General features: G+C 38.5%; 2 protein-coding genes across 3 annotated transcripts; one reads left to right on the forward strand and one right to left on the reverse strand.

Annotated features, from left to right (window-relative positions):
• Positions 1-327: 327 nt before the first annotated feature.
• Positions 328-14,664, reverse strand: elmod1 (ELMO/CED-12 domain containing 1). 2 transcript variants are annotated; one of them, XM_042431499.1, is made up of 11 exons: positions 14,612-14,664; positions 9,853-9,998; positions 9,312-9,340; positions 9,052-9,149; positions 8,687-8,816; positions 7,705-7,838; positions 7,421-7,489; positions 5,517-5,537; positions 4,172-4,222; positions 2,902-3,035; positions 328-1,431 (listed from the first exon to the last, which is right to left on the reverse strand). In XM_042431499.1, the coding sequence occupies exons 1-11, from the start codon at positions 14,626-14,628 to the stop codon at positions 1,256-1,258; spliced, it is 1,005 nt and encodes a 334-aa protein (XP_042287433.1). In that variant the 5' UTR covers positions 14,629-14,664; the 3' UTR covers positions 328-1,255. The 2 variants fall into 2 exon arrangements, with proteins under 2 accessions (XP_042287433.1, XP_042287434.1); XM_042431500.1 differs by lacking the exon at positions 5,517-5,537.
• A 2,253-nt stretch (positions 14,665-16,917) lies between these two features.
• On the forward strand, positions 16,918-18,775 carry LOC121910691 (tripartite motif-containing protein 16-like). The gene has a single exon (XM_042431978.1). The coding sequence runs from the start codon at positions 17,047-17,049 to the stop codon at positions 18,712-18,714; it is 1,668 nt and encodes a 555-aa protein (XP_042287912.1). The 5' UTR covers positions 16,918-17,046; the 3' UTR covers positions 18,715-18,775.

Consider the following 18,775-nt stretch of genomic DNA (forward strand, 5'->3'; position numbering starts at 1 on the left):
ATAATATTTGACAGCTATTAAATGCTACATGTAGCAGCTATAAACTGATTCCAGCTCTGAGTTAGAAAGCAAAACAAAAATAGACAGGCACGCCTGGTGCAAATAAATACATTTACAGAAATGTGCAGTGATGTGAATGTAAATTATTGCTTTGGCTGATATAACAGTGGACATAGTGTCACATTCAATGAATTAAAATAGAATCAAACAATCGTGAACGTGAGCGTGTGAGAAACATTCATAATAGAATCTCTGCTTGGGGTCAAAATCAAAGGCAAAAAACTTTTGCAAACCTGTAAAAAAAAAATGTTCATAAAATGTTTTTAAATTATTTTTCTGAATGTAAACACACATGTAGAAATTAAAAAAAACAGCAAAATATCAATTGGGACATTTGCACCGTAATGCTATAAATATTTCTGAACATCATTTTGCAGGTTTACAAAACTTTTGAGCACAAGAAACAAACTGCTGTGGCGATTGTAGAAGCTCTCCACATTCAGTATTTTGGCAAGGAGAAGTCTTGAGTGTTCATGTCACGCAGACATGAAAAGTACAATCTAGAGCAACTATCGAATACAGACAGAGCTGAGAGATGAACTGGCTCTAAATGGTTTGATAGCTTTTGATTGAAGCAGCGCCAGCTACATTTCTTTTACTCTTTGACGTGATAGATCCCTTACAGCTCTTCATTTTTAATACAAAAGTGTTGCTGACACATTTAACCTCATGTCTGATAGCTTAATCAGCTAATGCTTTCTAAAATGGATTTGTTTTTTTTTGGCTAAGAAAGTAATTTTGGTTTGTATTTAGAATAAGCAAAAGGGTACATAACTGAGGTGTAACGGCTGTGATACAATCGTCATGAATCATTAAAGCAACGGATAACAATGAGTTGGTGACGGTGTGGTGCAGCCTCCTCATGCACAGCTACAATCGCTATGGTCATCTCTGATGCTGGTGGTCTGACGCTGCAGTGAGGGCGTAGAGGCAGTGTGTGTGTGTGTGTGTTTGTGTGTATGTAGTGACTGAGTGAGCTGTTGGCAGTGACGTGACATGACGTTAGCTGGGACGAGATGGGCAGAGCAGAGAGGGAGGAGAGTCTCCCCAGATGAATGATGCAGTTTCAGGAACCATCTGTGTGAGTGTAAAGGGCTTTCTGATTTCTGATTTCTAGTTGGCCTACCAGACATCCAGGGGAGATCTCTGAGGGGATATCAGGACTCAGTGAGGGTGGGGGGTTGGGGGTGGATGTTTAGAGGTTGACCAGGTGGAGGTCGGAGGCGGAGAAGTGGGGGCACAGAGCCATGTCTGGATTCTTCAGCTGTCGCAGGATCCTCCGGTGGAACTTGGAGCGGACCCGGTTGAACTCCATGATGTCGCTGGGATCCTCCTCGATCCAGAAACGGTGAAATTCCTGCATCAGGTAACCTGCCGTGGAGAAAAGGAAAACATGCTCTTTAAAGTGACTATGATCAATATTTTGGTAACATGCTAAATCTGCAGGTATTTACTATTTAGGACATTTTACAGAGAGGCTGGTGCAGTTTGGTACAAACTTTTAAAAAATGGAAAAAAAAGATGATGATAGTAAGTCAATAATATATTTAGGTTATATGTAGTTCTTCATTTGCAAAACTTCTTAATAAATTAGATTCTTAACAATTCTTTAACAGACAGAAAAAACATTCAGTGTAGTTTCTGTGTCAAATGATTTTTCTAATGATTTGTACCAAATTGCATCACCCTTTCTGTAAAATACTCTTAAAATTATCTGTTAAATTCCTGCAAATTACAAAAAAAAGGGAAATTTGTATCTGTAAAATAAAGCATTACCAGTATTTTTAAATTCTCAGTCATTCAGGCCACAGTTTGTCCAGAGGAACTCAGCCAAGACATTTCACGTCTCACCCAAAACGCTTCTTCACTTCTTCATGAACAAATATTTTAAAATCTATATTCAATATTTCTATATTAACAGTGAATCACATAGCCTACAGAGAATTATCACCCAACTGCAGTTCACCTCTTTTAGCTAATTTTTTTGGTTTCCAGCCTATAGTTACCAACTAACTGGTGAACATAGTGAAGCATTTAGCAGCTAAAGAGCCAGATATTTCCCTCAAGAGTTGGTAGAGACCAAAACAGAGCTAAAAGAGAGTAAATATCGGACTGTATCGCCAGATGGAAAGAAACACAACTCAAAATGTTGCTCGATGTCTGCTGGATACGAAAATAAACAACAGTCTGCTTACAGGTTCGCCATATCAGCTTAAAAGGTGATAATGCGTCACTGGACAAGAAATCGATTAATACATTAATAGACAGAAAACACAACTTCCGACATATCACTAATCGCCTATTTACACATCCAGCAGTCACTGAGGAACATCAGCGTTCATTTGGAGTTATGTTTGTGTTCACCAAACAAGTCTGTGTGTTGGCTCTTTATACTGATATATATCAGTTTATTGTTTGGAGGGTGGAGTGCTACTAGCTATGTTGACATGTTTTATGTTGTACTGAGTTAATTTCAGCTTTAGTCTTTTATCTTCTGGTTCAGAATACAATATTCATCTGTCTGTGTCCATTAAATGTTGTGTAATTACGTAGATCTATACATTCATGACAAACCACTTGTGTCCACTCTCTAAAAAAAAAAAGTGAGCAAGCTTTGTTTTAATGTTGAAAAGTCACATTTACTTTTATCAAAATCAAACCAGAAAAGAAGGTGCCTTAACTTTATGGTGCAATTACAAGAAAACTAAACCGCACTAAAATTTGCAACATTTACAATATAAGCAAAACAAAACATTGGTGTAATCCTGGCTCGGGTTGTCCTTCCTTTGCAGAAAAATGAGAATTATTCACATACTGTATATCTTAATCAACCCAACTCACAGAAGGTCTGCTGGAAGTGCAGCAGGCCGGGCATCTCTGGGGCCACGTTGTACAGGTGGGTCTTCAGAGCTCCACTCACCAGCAGAGAGTAGGCCAGGTCTGTGATGTTGATGCCCACAATGGCAAAAGAATAGCTGGAGGGAGGTGATGAAAATATAGACGTTAGATTGTCTTTTTGTTTTGTTTGTTTGCTTGCAATTTATTTCTTTTTGCTACGGGGGTCTGGGTGGAAATAGACCACTTAGCAACTGTTTGTCCAAATGATCAAGCAGTGTGCATGGAGCTGTAACAAGAGAAAGTTTGGAAGGTGGTGTCTTTTTAAATTTACTTATTTTTATTTAAAAATACAAGAGCAAACACGTAAGAAATTAATAATAAGCATTTCTGTATAATCTAAAACAAGCTGCTAATGTTAGCATACCTGGCTAATTAGGTACTTACAGTGATAACCTAATATTCCTTCCTAGGCTAAAGCTAACTACATAATTATGTAGGTTTGGAGGTTGCATTAGAAAATAAAATTTTAAAAAATCTATTAAAAAATACCGTATTTAAGTTTAGGGTAACATTAGCAGCTCTGTCCTGCTCTGTCTGACTTTGCCTAACTGATCTGTTTATTCTCATCCTCAGTTCCTTTTCTTTTGTAAATGTGAAACATCACATGGGCTCTTTTGTACATTTATCATTTTCATACATCAGCCAGAAAAATTTTAAAAAGTCAGCTGGAGACGAAGTTTTGAACCAACTCACAGACCTCATGTTAGTGAGCGTAAGCTACCTACAGCTAATATCTACTTATATTAGAGCTGCAACAATTAGTCGATGAATTGATTTTCAATTATTCGATCGATGAAAAATGACTCTGCAACTATTTTGATAATTGATTAACCCTTTTAAGTATTTTTTAAAGCAAAATTGCCCAAAATTAGCTGGTTTGAGGTTCTAAATGTGACGATTTAATGCTTTTCTTTGTCGTAAATGACGGTAAATTGAATATCTTTGGACTGTTAATCAGACAAAACAAGACGTCACTTTGGCCTGTAGGGAACTATAACAGACATTTTTCACTTTTTTAGACAAATCAATTAATCTATCTTATACACACACACATGCATACACTAGCTGGATTTTCTGCCAAAACTGCTCTGCATTGAGGCCAAAACACACACAGCTCCAGCAGCAGTAACCCAGTTTTACCAGCTTCATACACACTTCACACACACACACACACACATGCATGTCTACATGCAGCACACGTGCAGACACTTACCCAATAGCTTTGTCGAGGTTCTTCTGTTCCCACTCAGGCTTGTTTGCCTCACTGTGAAGGACACACACGAGTCATGAAATGTGGATAAAATCTTGTAAAAAACACAAACCTACAGAGAAATCCTAAAGTCACAATGAAATGCCATTTTTAGCAGCATGTCTCTTTAAAAAGATGCACGACTGTAACTCTGGAACAGATTGTTCAAAAGTATAAAACTGTAAACTAATGCATGTCACTTGGAAACGTGTGGTTTCTTTACTTAGAAAAGAGGACTTAAAATATTGTTTTGGTCTCATTGAGTTGATTTGTTATTTGTACAGCATGAGGTCAACATTATAGTATTACCATGAAGCAGTGTTGAAGTCAAGTCCTCAAATAGTCAGTGGAGACACAGAGTCCCACCTGACATCAGGTACAAGAAAGTAAATGTCTCTCTCCTCATATACATTACCTTTTGGATATAAAATGTCATCCCTTCATCATTTTATCCTATTAGACATTTGTGTGAAACATAATTCTTGAGAATTCTTGAGTTGTGGCCAAAAACGTGTTTTGTAAGGTCACAGTGACCTTTGACCTTTGACCACCAAATTCTAATCAGTTCATCCTTGAGTCCAAGTGGACGTTTGTGCCAAATTTGAAGAAATTCCCTCAAGGCTTTCCTGAGATATCACGTTCACGAGAACGGGACGGACAGACAACCCGAAAAAACATAATGCCTCCGGCCACAGCTGTCGCCGGCGCAGAGGCATAAAAATCATTAGTTTCAGTTCTATATAACAGACTGTGTTAAATGTCACTGATGTGCAAAGGCCGAATCAAGAATATTACAAGGTGAATGCTGACAACAGTTACTGTGGGCTCATATCATTAATAATAAATGCATATATTACATAAGACTAAGTAGCAAGAGACTAAAGTAATTCATCAGTTCATTGTGACTTTAAGTTTGTACAAAAGTAGCGTAATTTTAGAAAAACTCTGCATCTGTTTAAATACATTATATGTTTTCAACTGCTTTAGTGTTAAAACTGCACTATGCAATTGTGTTTGTTTGAGGGCTTAATTCCCACTAATCATGTAAGGTTAAAGCAATCAAATAAATGTAATAATAGAAGCAGGTTTGCACTTCCTCAATCAGAAACTCACACCTTGTAGTGGTGCAGCTTAGATGCATCGTTTTGCCTTGATGTTTCTCTCTGTTTCAGACCCACAGCTGGGTGTTTACATAGTGCAGCTTTAAATGCATGAAACAACGTCTGTGCACGAAACAGCCCACAATCAGCCCAAAAGAGAAAGCTATGAATGTGGCTAAAAGCAAGTAAATGAAAGTGAAATTGAGTACCTTTGATTTCTGTGTGTACTCCTACAGTGCACATGTGAGAGACAGAGAGCGAGGCATGGGCAGAAATGGTAGTGAAGGAGAGAAAGAAGAAGAATCCTCATTTATGAAATGACAGCTCACTGAGATGCAGATGATAAACAATGCAAGCGGCAGCAATCAATAAAAGATGACACAGTGAGGGACAGCAACCTGAAAGAATGAATATAATCAAGCAGAACGTGGATAATGCAGCATCATGGATGATTAAGTGCAGTTTAAAGTTGTGAGGAATACCAAGTTTCTGGTAGAAAGGTACTGTTGGGTAACTTTTGAAGCTGATTTAGTTGATTTTTGGCCACCCACTAGGAGGCAGCAGAAGAAACTGAAAACAGAATCTCTTATTTTATCATCTCATAAATATGTTATGGCAAACATGTTAGCAAACAGTTGCTTACTTACACTTCCAGTAGGCACAGAGCAACATTAGCATTAATTTAGAGTTGTGTATCTGCCCATCTAACGCACTTAAATCCAATATTAACTCTTACTTTTGGCTGCTTTGTTCCTCACCAACTCCTGAGGGAAATATCTGAGTTGTTAGCTGCAAGATGTTCCTTTTTTTCCACCAGAAAAGTACTTTGTCTGCTGTTTGGGGCTGAGCAAGTAACGTTCAGTACAGTCGCTATATCAGAGATTTTTTACTAATAACACTTGCTCCCTGTCGTTGAAAACAGGTTAATAAGAGCGGAAGGGCCAAAAAAATAAATAAAACGATGAGCTAAAAGAGGCTAAAAAGCTCTGCAAAGTTAGTTAGAATTAGTCACTACAAGCAACCCCTTTTACATTACATCACATACATGTCATCAACGTTTAATAAAGAAAATACTGATCAGTGCGGCTTTAAAAAGTGAGAAAACTGACCTTACAGCGTGATGTCATGACGTCATTAGTGACCTGACGACTTTCTCTTTTTTTGTTTCTAAGGACCACTTTCCCTGCTTGTTTGAAGCTGCCAGAATAAGAGTGCAGAGCTCGATATGATCAGTGATTGCTCCAGGTAATACTGTTTACTGTAGTTCCCTTTTGTGTCCATTTTTGTGTCTCATACACTTTATTAATTTACAACTATCACTGAGTGGTTTCTGATCAGCTTTTTTATTAGACATTACAGGTTTCCTCTGAAAGTCCAATATCCACTGGCTGCAGATACTGACTAGGGCTGTTCATTCAAAATTCAAAAATTCAATTGAAAAATTAAATATTCAAACTGTAATAACCTGTTCAAATTCAAAATTTACAGTCAATAACAACAAAACTATTTCAAGCTGTTTGCCTTGTGATGCAGCAGAGGCCATTTATAAAAATCACTATCAGCTTGACTTATTGCTCTTTGACCTGTCGGTAAGTAGTAAGCTAATTAATAAAAATGGAGAAGAACAGTAGCAAGAAAAGTCATGACATCAAATAATCATGACACCGAAGCATATGAGAAGCAGTGTGTGAAAGTATCTTGGGGAGTACACTGCAGATGGCAAAATTACCAACAAACATAAGACTGTTTGCCTAAAAAAAAAAATAAAAAACAGCTGCCTCACTTCATTTGAACTGGAATTTTTGAAAAAGTAACAGCCCTAAGACTAACCTTTTAGTTTGGCATTATCAGTATCATTTGGAGCTATTTAGTCTCATCCTTTTCAACTGCATAGCTAGTTTTAGCCACTACCTGCCTGAAATGAATGTACATTTTATCATATTTATTTGTCTTTTTTTTATCAGTTTTGATCTCTGTTTCAAATTCTGCTACTACTAAATGTGATTGGATGTCAATGATCAACCAGAAATATGTTCTACCAAAACACTTGGTGTGTTCCTTTAATGTGATCATGCGTTTGTAAAAGTCGAGGTGAAGACTGACGCTGACGTACTTGTGCTTTGGTTGCAGGGAGTCGTGCAGCATCTGCAGAGCAGTAGCCTTGTCGTGTTCCGCAAAATACCTGCAGAGAGACGAGAGAAGCTTCAAGAAAAGGGAGATTAAGAAACACTGTGCATTTGTAGATTATTAATTATTCTTAGATATTGTCTCACTATAGATTATTTGTACCAATAATTCCATATATAACACACTAAACAAATGTCCGAATGTAACAGTGTGGCTGGTTTTAGGACTGTGATCAGTGCTGTACAGAAAGTGGAGTGACTGAGAGCTCACAGCAGGTTGTGCAGGCCCAGCAGGCCCATGCCTCTGAAATCAGTCTTGGGATCGCTGCCTTGGAAACCAATCTCACACCACTGTTTAGAGATGCGACCAGTGAGAGGCGTGTCGGGACGCAGCTCCTTCCATAGCTGCAACACACAGACACACACATCACGGCTCAGTACAGTTAAATTATTCACACGTTTACAAGAGATTACATGGTAAACTATTTATGATGCTACATGCTACATTAAACTTGACATATGTGAGTTTTCTGAGTTTACGTTGCTGGAGGACATTGATGAAGCAGATTGGCTTTAAAGCCCAGACTCAGTCAATTAATACAAAATATAAGTTAGTATAGTACAAATGGTTAATGAGAACCTATTTTATACCTGCTAGGCTAAGTCATGTGTTTCCTAATGTTCCAGATATTTATTTTGTATAAGTGCAGGGAGGAAAAAAGTTCATTAACACATTGTTTATGGGAGTGTGCAAAGCTACAGCGATCCTGGAAGAGTATAAACCAGGAGATCACCAGCTAGTACAAAGTGGAACTGCTGGACTTTCAACTAAAACCAGGAAAAGACAACACAATACTCCACTTTTAGCATCACTACTCTGGCTACCGATTTGTTTTGGGATTGATTTTAAGATTTTATTGATTACTTTTAAGACCTCTTCACAGCCAAGTTCCAAATTATATTTCAGAAAAAAAATAATAAGCTCATTTTTTTTTGGGTTAGCCTACGAGTTGGCTAAAAGTAATGAGTACATTGCTTAATAGATAGCTGATAGTAATGATTAAATGGTTTAAATATGTTGATAAATGTCGATAAACGGGCACTTGAGTTCATCTGACAGGGCTGTAGGGATACATCTGACAAAAAAGCTGGAGCCTGCACTGAGTGAGAGGCAGTATAGACAACAGACATCACCAGTGAATGAAAATTGTTGATTATCTCTTCTCTTCAAACAGCCACAGTCTGCTTTGTACCTTCATCAGCATGTCCTCATGCTCAGGGTTTTCACAGTCATAAGGCTCCCTGCGCAGCTTCTCCACCTCCGCCACCAGGCTTCTGTAGCCCACAATCTGCAGCAGGCTGGCCTGCAGAGAGATGCTCAGCCTGGAGACACACAGGGAGAGGAAAGGGCTGATTGTATGAGGGAACTCAGATCGATTCATGCAGTGAACAGTAAAGGAGGGAGAAAGTGTTATTTATCACTGTCCACAGCTTCACTTTCACAGCTCGTCTGAGGTTTCCAAGTGTTGACACCCCAGTGATGAGCATGCTTCAAGGACCTTTAATTAACCAGCAACACCCTTATGTAGTAACAGAAATGTGTAATGCAGTGTCTCACTGTGGGTTGATGTCAGGGTTTATCTTCTTCAAGGCTATGATGTCGTCAATGGTTTTCTCCACTTTATCAGGATGGACACTGAGGGCAGACTGCAGCAGCTAGAGGACAAAAGCCAAAAAGAAAAAAAAAACAAAAAGAGACAGAAGGAGAAGGAGGAAGTGGGTGTAAACAGACTGAAGCTAGGAAATTGAGCGACACATCCGCCTTATGTCAGATATATATGAAGAATATAGTTTGCTCATAGATTTAGAGACTCTTACCTCATTCTTTGAATACCTCAGAGACGACTCTGTAAGGAAATGGTTGCACAGCGTAAGACGACAGGACACATAACTTGGAATAACTATTTAGTATCTTCGAAGAATAAGTACAGTTTAAGCAGGTATGGCAATGCAAATATTGAGTTCAAATTGTGAAAAATGTCGTTGCACTGGTAGTCATTATCTTTAAATGTGACCATTTTAATATCAAAATGTAATCCTGTGGTAGACTGGGGACTTGTCCAGGATGTTAGTCACCCAATGCGTGCTGGGATGACCCTGAACAGGAAACCAAAGCATTTATTTCTGTCTGTTTTGACTGAAAGCCAGGATAATACATTTGAACAATATAAATTAAATATACATCCAAATAGGGACATGAAATATATTAAATAAAAATACTGGTGCCATCTATCAGTGTAAAAACTATTATGACTGACAGTTGGTTTATACATAAACAAACTAAATAAACTCAAATAATAAACCTAAATTTAAAAACAAATGTCAGGCTGCTTGCAGGCAGTATGTGGGACTACTGTACCTATCTTGAGGGTCCTGCGGGCTCCGTGCTTGTTGTTGTAGCAGATTCGCTGCAGCTCGCAGCGTCCCGTAAACTTCCTGACAACAAACTTCAGGCCCCGCCACAGACATTTACAGTAGAGGAACACGAAGAACTGGGTCACCACTCTGGATGGGAGAAGACGGGAGAGATTAGACTGATACAGATGTTGTATTTGTACTTTAATAAACAGCACTGGTTACTGGTTTGTGATTTCTTACAGCCAAGGAACACCTACTCTTGATCATGCTGTCCAGTATCTCCAAATTTGGGGATTTTGAATTTAAGGAACACTTGGTCTGTATGGATGAAATTCTCTCTTCTTTAGCTTAATTTTCAGTACATTGTATGTGAGTGCATTGAGAGCCTCTGGAAACCGGAGTACATAGAACATAGTTGTAGTAAAGCTCATTATGATTCTATAATAACAATTTAAACCTAACTGATCCAAAATAAAGCATCATCACAAAGCTGAAAGGGTTTTTTTCTTAGCTTAGCTTAGCTTATCTTAGCTTAGCTTAGCTTAGCTTAGTTTAGAGTTTTTCAGAGGTTTACATATCTAGTATTTAAAAAAAAAAGAGCACAGATTTGAGGAGTGTGAAAAAAAGAGACATGATTTTGTGTAGCAGAAATGTTTTTCTTTCGGGTGCACTGGTAGTCTAATGGTTAAGACGCATATCACATAACTGCAACATCCATGGTTCAACTTCCAGTCGGGGGACCCTCGCTGCATGTCCTCTCTCTCTCTCTCCCTGTATTTCCTGTGTCTCTCTGCACTGCCTGTCAAAAAAAAACTACTTCTTACCCCCTATCATGTTAACTATCTCACAATCCCTCAGATTTATCTTTTCACCCCTTGGGTGGTCCTAATCCCCAGGTTGAGAACCACTGGTAAAGAGAGCCTTCACCTTCCTTTACAGTAAGTTTCTGCTCCACTAGTTTTCAATGATCGATTAAGAAAAGAAAATGGATGTCTACTACTACATAGTATAAATTAAATTAGTCAAATTCATATAAAACTGCTCATCAATTTAAGTTAAGTTATCCTGTTAGCATTCAACAACTACAGCACCCATAAAACTTTGACAGCATTTCCTAGGATATTTAGGTTAAAATTGATATCAAACTATATTGAACACTGATGCAGAAACTCAAGAAAGCCCGACTCCAACATCAGAAAATTCTACTTTTTAAAAGTTTACTGCACGTTGCCTCAAACCTCCCTAATAATGCCATAAAAAAGCATAATATTACTTCTTAATCCAGACATTTTCTTCTCAAAATTGCTCTTACTGTAAATTTCTTGCAAAAATGTGTATCACCACATCCATTCCAGAGTGGCTAAAATTCCACGTAAGTGCATTTTTTACTAATTTTGTGGAATAAAAATAGATCAAAACAGCTCATAATCACCATAGAGAGTCAGCTGTATGAATCTACAAGTATGAAGAGGGAGAAAGAAAGAAAATGAAGGCATGACTTTAAAGGACAAGAGAGGAGCATGGAGGAAGATATAAAGACGAGGAGGTAGGAAACTCTGCTGCACTTCTTGTGTACCAGGGGAGACTTGCAGCAGATCAAAGTGAGCTATTTTTGCAGGTGACACTGAGGATGAAAAAGGAGACATGTGTGTCTTGGGAAATGCATAGTGACCCATAAAGCAGCTGTGGAGACTAAAAGATTTCCAGCCTTTACCTTCTTCACTCTGCAGTCAACATTAGGAGGGAACGAAGGAAGGGACATATTTAATGTTATTCTAATCTAAAAACCCTTCAATAATCAGATTTTATCATCCTGTATTACTAAAGATTCATAATAGGACAAAAAAAAATGTTTGAAAATGTGCTTATTCTTCATTCTGCTGGAAGTTGTTTTTTAATCCCACACATCTATCTATTATTACAGCTTACACTGGAAATGAAGCTATGAAAATGCATCTGCACAATACCTGCACTTTGAATAACCTACAGACCTCCCTCTGTGAGCCATAAAAGCAACCCCTCACTCCCCTTCTTTGTGTGTTTTTGTGGAATAGAGTTTACAACCTTTTCAGGCAGAAATAAATCCTTCTGATGCAGAGGGATCACTGCATAACATCATCTTCCTTGTCAACAAAAAGAAGGAAAATGCAGTACAGTCCTGAAGGATTAATTCCTCCTTCTAGGCCTGTGGATGAGACTGGCATGTTAAATAGCTCATATAGAGACTCTGTCATTTTCTTAACCTTCAAGAAAGTGAGCACCAAGCAAAGGGGGATGGTGGGAGGATTCAGAGGTTATACCGCAACCAAACAGTCACAGGTTTGACACACAGAACTGCCTGGTAAAAAGTATTTGAGTGCCACACTGAACCTGCAACATGCTAATTCATTTTAAAGGATAACGCTGGTGATTTTCTATATTTTTCTTATTGTCAACAAATCTCATGTGCAGAACCAAACCGACAATGAATTGATTCACTTACAAGTATTGTGAGTGTATCCAAAACCTGATAAATCTTATTCCTCTGTGCCGTAGTCCTTCATTGTTGTCCAAAAACTATTAAAAACACATCAGTGAGCCACACTGTTGCACTGGGCGACATGTTCTTTCATCATGAAGAGTTTTGGCACATTAGTTTGTTTAGAAACGGCTCCAAAGACTCATAAAAGCGATCACCTCTGCTATTTTGCCCATTATATTTATCTAATCTGTCTCATGCAAGTCCCCAAACTCTACGGAAATGCAAATACTAAATCAATGGACTGAATACCATGATCAGCCAAAACCATTAAGGTTGCTACATGAATCAATTTAACATCATTACCACATTCATTTTAGCACATTATTATAATCACTGTAAACAAACACGGCCATCAGTGAAAAAAACTGGCAGCCTCTAACGGCCTGCGAAATGATTTTTGAGAACAAAGCAAAGAGAGAAGAACATCAATTGAAAAATGTTCCCCAACAGATTAATACTCTTAAGTAAATACCAGAGTAGGGAGAGGAAACATGAGATTTATGGAAACTCTGCTCTAAATGGGGTGAAACTGTACAAAAACACTGGTATGAGATGGCACCTGCTATTTATTCTGTTCTCATTTGTCAGTGGTGACTGAAAATGAAATCCCGCATCATTTTACAATGACGTGTTTATGTCTAAAAATGAAGCAGCAAATGAAAAAGTGTATGTGTGGAGATTGTTAGGTGTTGGTTTAAAAAAAAAAAAAAAACACTGAATGGTTTGTGGACAGAATAGTTACATATCTGATTTGCTGCAGGGTCAAAACTAAACATGGAGAAGCAGGATTCAGTTTCTATTCACCACGTATCTGGAACAAACTCAAAAAACTTGAGATCTGCTCCGACTCTCAGTTCTTTTAAATCAAGGCTTCAAACTTTTCTGTTTGCCACCACTGCCTTTTTAAATTAAATTGGGGACTTTTCAATCATATTTTGCATTAAACTGTAGCTGTGCTGTAAATTTTAGTCTCCCATTTTCTGCTTTATTCGTTTTTAGCTTATTTCTATCTTCAATTTTATTTTACTCTTTTAAATCTTATTTGTACGTGTTTTTATATTGCCTTGTGTTTTTTTTATGTCTTGTCTTCATGCCACAGCATTTTAAATTGCCTTGTTGTTGTTGATCTTAAAGGACAGTTTTTAAAGTCTTAAAACAACAGTCAGGAGCCCAAATGAACACTGAAACAGGTTTTACTCGCTGTAATCATTCCTCCTGTTCATACTCAAATGTGTTTACAATGTAAGTGAGGGTAGACGAAAAAGTTTTGAGCAAAAATATGTTTAAAAATTTCCCTCTCTGTGTCTCGATGGACACTGTTTTCCTGTTCAGCTGTAATAGAAGAACAAAAAGAGGGAATCTGGCTCTAAAAAGACTGTAACGTTAAAAGATATCTACCTGATTTGATTAATGTGGACAAGTTTCATATTAGCTTCAGATAAACTTTTAAATACATTTTTGCACAGAAGGAGGACTGTGGATTTTGTCTCCCATCACTTACATTGAAAGTGCATTATGAAGGGATCTTCTAATGGTCAGTATGAACAGGAGGGATGATTACCGCAAGAAAAACATACGTCAGTGTTAATTTGGGCTCCTGACTGTTGTTTTAAGACACACTTGAAAAATTGTGAACTGAGAATATCACAGTATTGTATAGATGTTTATATGCACATGCGGATTCAATTAAAAGCCTTACAAATGTACCGGATAATAGAATTTTGTATAACCAATAACAAGGGTCAATAATCAAGCTATTGCTTATATTTTAAACAGCATACTGTTTTAATTATGACACCAAAACTGTGTTTGTACTTTATGAAATTAAGGAATTAATATATCATATTGGATTTGTGTTGACAATACAGATATAGACACATGTAAAGTGAAACACACAGAGAGCAACATGACAGAACTATAAATAGAAACATCAGGGGAGATGATTTGGTTTACATGTGCTCAATAATTAAGAGGCCTCCTCTCTAAGAGACCCACTTGAACCAATTCACGCCACAACAGCCACTTACTGGCCAAACGATAACATAATCGATGGGGACGAGCTTAAACGGGAGAACTGGGAATCACTGTGTACAGTATCTGGTATAAACAACTCCAGGCTGGGACAAACCTCCATTTATTATTGAATATAGGAATACGAGGCGGTACGGTTTAGCCATGAATTCCTTAACAAAACGCACATTTAGCCGTGCACCTTCGCAACAATGGAGCATCTCTTTACCTCAAAAAATGCTTCATCTTGGCCGCTGTCGCCCCTCAGGTGTCTTCAGTGCTGTTTTAGTGGACTGATCACCTGAGAACACAGAGGAGATGTCATTGTTTGGAGGTTTTTCTGGTTGAGGCCGACAGACCGGAGCTGTCCGCGGTGCTGAAGAATTAACGCGCATGTAATCTGCGCCGTTCCGCTACAGCAACCGTGGTTCCTCCGGTATGCAGCGTTTTTCTATTTAATACGGTACAATGACGCAGAAACAAGCACTGTTTTCAAGCTTTATAAGCGTTTATTTCACCCTTCAGAGAGGCATAATCCTGTAAAAACAGTCGATCTTTTCGGCTCGATCGTCTCCCGTCTGATTACCGAAGGCTCAGACACTCTGCATAATCCGCAGCTACAAATGATTCCTGCACGGTCGGCTGCACAATAAATCAAATCGATGCAATAACCTTTTTTTTCTTTTCTTACCGATTTCAAATAGGAGGCGAAACAAAGATGGGATGCGGCGTTATGTCCTCTTTACTCGGCTACAGTCTTGTGCTTTTCCTCCATGATGACACTCACTGACTGAGGCTGAGGAGCTTCACTCTAAAAGCTACAGCACAGCAGCGCAGTGCAGAATACAAAGGCTCAAATCCTCAATCAGCAGAGCATTCTTGCTCGATTTGTAGATCATTTGTTAGTTTCCAGTTTCTTCAGATAATTCTCAACCCTTTTACATATTGTTCGTATTCTGACCCTTCACGTTATTCCCGCATAAAACCACATTTCTGAGCCACAAATCTATTTTTCATTCATAAATTTCTCATCAGTCATTAGTAAATGGATCATCAATCCTTAATGAAGCTTTCAGAGAGCAGAGACAGTGTATCCTTTAGATTGTTTATGGGGAAAAAAAACATCCAAATCACACTACATTATGTTCCAATGTTGCCTAAAAACGGAGAGAATAATGATTCAAATGAATGTGAAGAGTACAACAACATTTTTGAAGGGTGATTTTTGAAAATTTAAATAAATATGGGCAAACTTTATCCCGGAATGTCTATGTACAATTTTTTAAAAAAAATCTTGAAATATTTCAATTTTGGTATATTCTGGGTCGCTTTAGAAAAAGTCGGTTTTCTTGCTGGAGTATTTTTACACTCTAAAATGTAGATGTAAATTGACCTACTACTAGGTTTAACCCATGTAAGGGTTAAAAACACCTTTAATTTCGATGTATGATCTGATTTTTTATTATTAGAGAGCAATATTGACAATATTCTTAATAATACAACTGCATAATTGCCTGAATATCAGGGATTTTGTTGACACTCCTATCCAGAGTGATTTAAAAGGGCAAAGCAGGCAGTCGATGAGTGAGTTGCTCAATGGCACAATGTCAAAATACTGTTGCTGGGAATGATACCTGTGACTTCTTGAATAGACTGCTGGGAAAAATCAGGAGCTCTTAAAACAATATTACTGTTTTTCAATAACGCTTTCTGTAAAGTCCCTCATTTATAAGCAGAATATAAACATTCAAAATGATTTATAACACAGTATATTCTAATTGTAAGCAGCTATAAGTGTTTATTAATGTATTTAGAGCTGCAACAATTAGTCGATTAATATATTTGTTGATCAACAGAAAATTAATCACCACCTATTTTGATAAAATACTACAATTCTCTGGTTCCTGCTTCTTAAACGTGAATATTCTCTGGTTTCGTTCGTCTTCTATGACAGCAAACTGGACTGTTGGACAGGACAAAACAAGACATTTTAAGTTGCATCTTGAGCTTTTGGAAACAGCGATCATCATTTTTCACGATTTTCTCATGCGACTAAATGATTGAGAAAATAATTGGCAGATTATTCAATAATAAATATTATGATTAGTTGAAGCTCTAAATATATTCATCAACAATTATGAGTCTTCCTGTGGGCACCCATACGTGGAGGCTGGTGTATAAACTGATAATGGACAATGAAACACAGCTGTAAAGATATAAAATATGTCTTCATAGGAGAAGTTACAATTGTTGACAAATACTTTACATTAATAAACACTTAAAATGTCCTTATCTGCTTACATCTACATTATAGTATTTTATAAACCACTTATTAAATGTTTATATACTGATTATAAATGCTAAATAAGGGAACTTAAAGTGATTTTCTCTTCAACCTGCATTGATACATTTTTTTGACCACTTGGGGGCAGCAGAACACACTGTAAACATCACTGGCAGAATACACATTTCTGTCCACACATTTCCTTGTTCCCTCCCCTTTAGATCTACAGTTTGAAGATGGGTGTAACCAACATGTGGTGAAGTGCAGGGAGCTGTCAGCCTCCATTCACTCCAGAGACACATGCTGTTTAGATCAGAGCTCAAACTAGTTTCATTTCTAAGAAAGTGAAAGTCAGACAGTCATTGACACTGAGAGCTGAAATGGCGCAGCAAGGAGTTCAGCTGGACCGGGAAGCCTTCTCTTGTACAATCTGTCTGGATCTACTGAAGGATCCGGTGACTATTCACTGTGGACACAGTTACTGCATGAGCTGTATTAAAGGCTTCTGGGATGAAGAGGATGAGAAGAAAATCCACAGCTGCCCTCAGTGCGGACAGACCTTCACACCGAGGCCTGTCCTGGGGAAAAACACCATGTTAGCAGTTTTAATGGAGCAGCTGAAGGAGACTGGACTCCAATCTGCTCCTGCTGATCACTGCTATGCTGAACCTGAAGATGTGGCCTGTGATGTCTGCACTGGGAGGAAGCTGAAAGCCCTCAAATCCTGTCTGGTGTGTCTGGCCTCTTACTGTGAGAAACACCTCCATCCTCACTTTGAATCAACTACATTTGAAAAACACAAGCTGGTCGACCCCTCCAAGACGCTGCAGGAGAACATCTGCTCTCTTCATGATGAGGTGATGAAGATTTTCTGCCGTACTGATCAGCAGAGTATCTGTTCTCTCTGCTCTGTGGATGAACATAAAGGCCACGACACAGTCTCAGCTGCAGCAGAAAGGACTGAGAGGCAGCGAGAGCTCAAGGTGAGTCGACAGAAATTCCAGCAGAGAATCCAGGACAGAGAGAAAGATGTGAAGCTGCTTCAACAGGAAGTGGAGGCCGTCAATCGCTCTGCTGATAAAGCAGTGGAGGACAGTGAGAAGATCTTCACTGAGCTGATCCGTCTCATCCAGAAAAGAAGCTCTGATGTGAAGCAGCAGATCAGATCCCAGCAGGAAACTGAAGTGAGTCGAGTCAAAGAGCTTCAGGAGAAGCTAGAGCAGGAGATCACTGAGCTGAAGAGGAAAGACGCTGAACTGAAGCAGCTCTCACACACAGAGGATCACAACCAGTTTCTACACAACTACCCCTCACTGTCACAACTCAGTGCATCTACAGACCCATCAAGCATCAATATCCGTCCTCTGAAGTACTTTGAGGATGTGACAGCAGCTGTGTCAGAGCTCAGAGATCAACTACAGGACATCCTGAAGGAGAAATGGACAAACATCTCACTGACAGTGACTGAAGTGGACGTTTTACTGTCACAACCAGAACCCAAGACCAGAGCTGGATTCTTAAAATATTCACGTGAAATCACACTGGATCCAAACACTGCACACATAAATCTGTTATTATCTGAGGGGAACAGAAAAGCAACATCCATGTGGGAAAAACAGTCTTATTCTAGTCACCCAGACAGATTCAGTACAGATTGGCAGGTCCTGAGTAGAGAGAGTCTGACTGGACGTTGTTACTGGGAGGTGGAGTGGAGCGGGACAAGAGTTTATGTAGCAGTTGCATACAAGAATATCAGCAGAGCAGGGAAAGAAAGTAAATTTGGACACAATTACAAATCTTGGGCGTTAGATTGTGACACTGACAGTTATAAGTTTTGGTTCAACAACATCTCAACTCCCGTCTCAGTTCCTTGGTCCTCCAGAGTAGGAGTGTACCTGGATCACAGAGCAGGTATTCTGTCCTTCTACAGAGTCTCTGAAACCATGACTCTCCTCCACAGAGTCCAGACCACATTCACTCAGCCTCTCTATGCTGGAGTTTGGCTTTATGATTATGGAACCACAGCTGAGTTCTGTAAACTCAAATAGACAGAAACCATTTCAGACTTCATGTGTCAGATTCTGTGTTGAATTTCTTCATTTTCTTTGT

Source organism: Thunnus maccoyii, chromosome 13 (genome assembly GCF_910596095.1).
Source record: "Thunnus maccoyii chromosome 13, fThuMac1.1, whole genome shotgun sequence".
In the NCBI taxonomy this organism is placed as follows: domain Eukaryota; kingdom Metazoa; phylum Chordata; class Actinopteri; order Scombriformes; family Scombridae; genus Thunnus; species Thunnus maccoyii.

Bases quoted from the DNA above. Each gene is read 5' to 3' on its own strand.
- elmod1 (XM_042431499.1), bottom strand. The intron at 8,817-9,051 runs GTGAGACACTGC...GTGTGTCTCCAG, and splicing joins AACCCTGACATCAACCCACA to GCTGAGCATCTCTCTGCAGG. The intron at 1,432-2,901 runs GTGAGTTGGGTT...TCTCCACGGCAG, and splicing joins GCACTTCCAGCAGACCTTCT to GTTACCTGATGCAGGAATTT.
- LOC121910691 (XM_042431978.1), top strand. From the start codon at position 17,047: ATGGCGCAGCAAGGAGTTCAGCTGGACCGGGAAGCCTTCTCTTGTACA.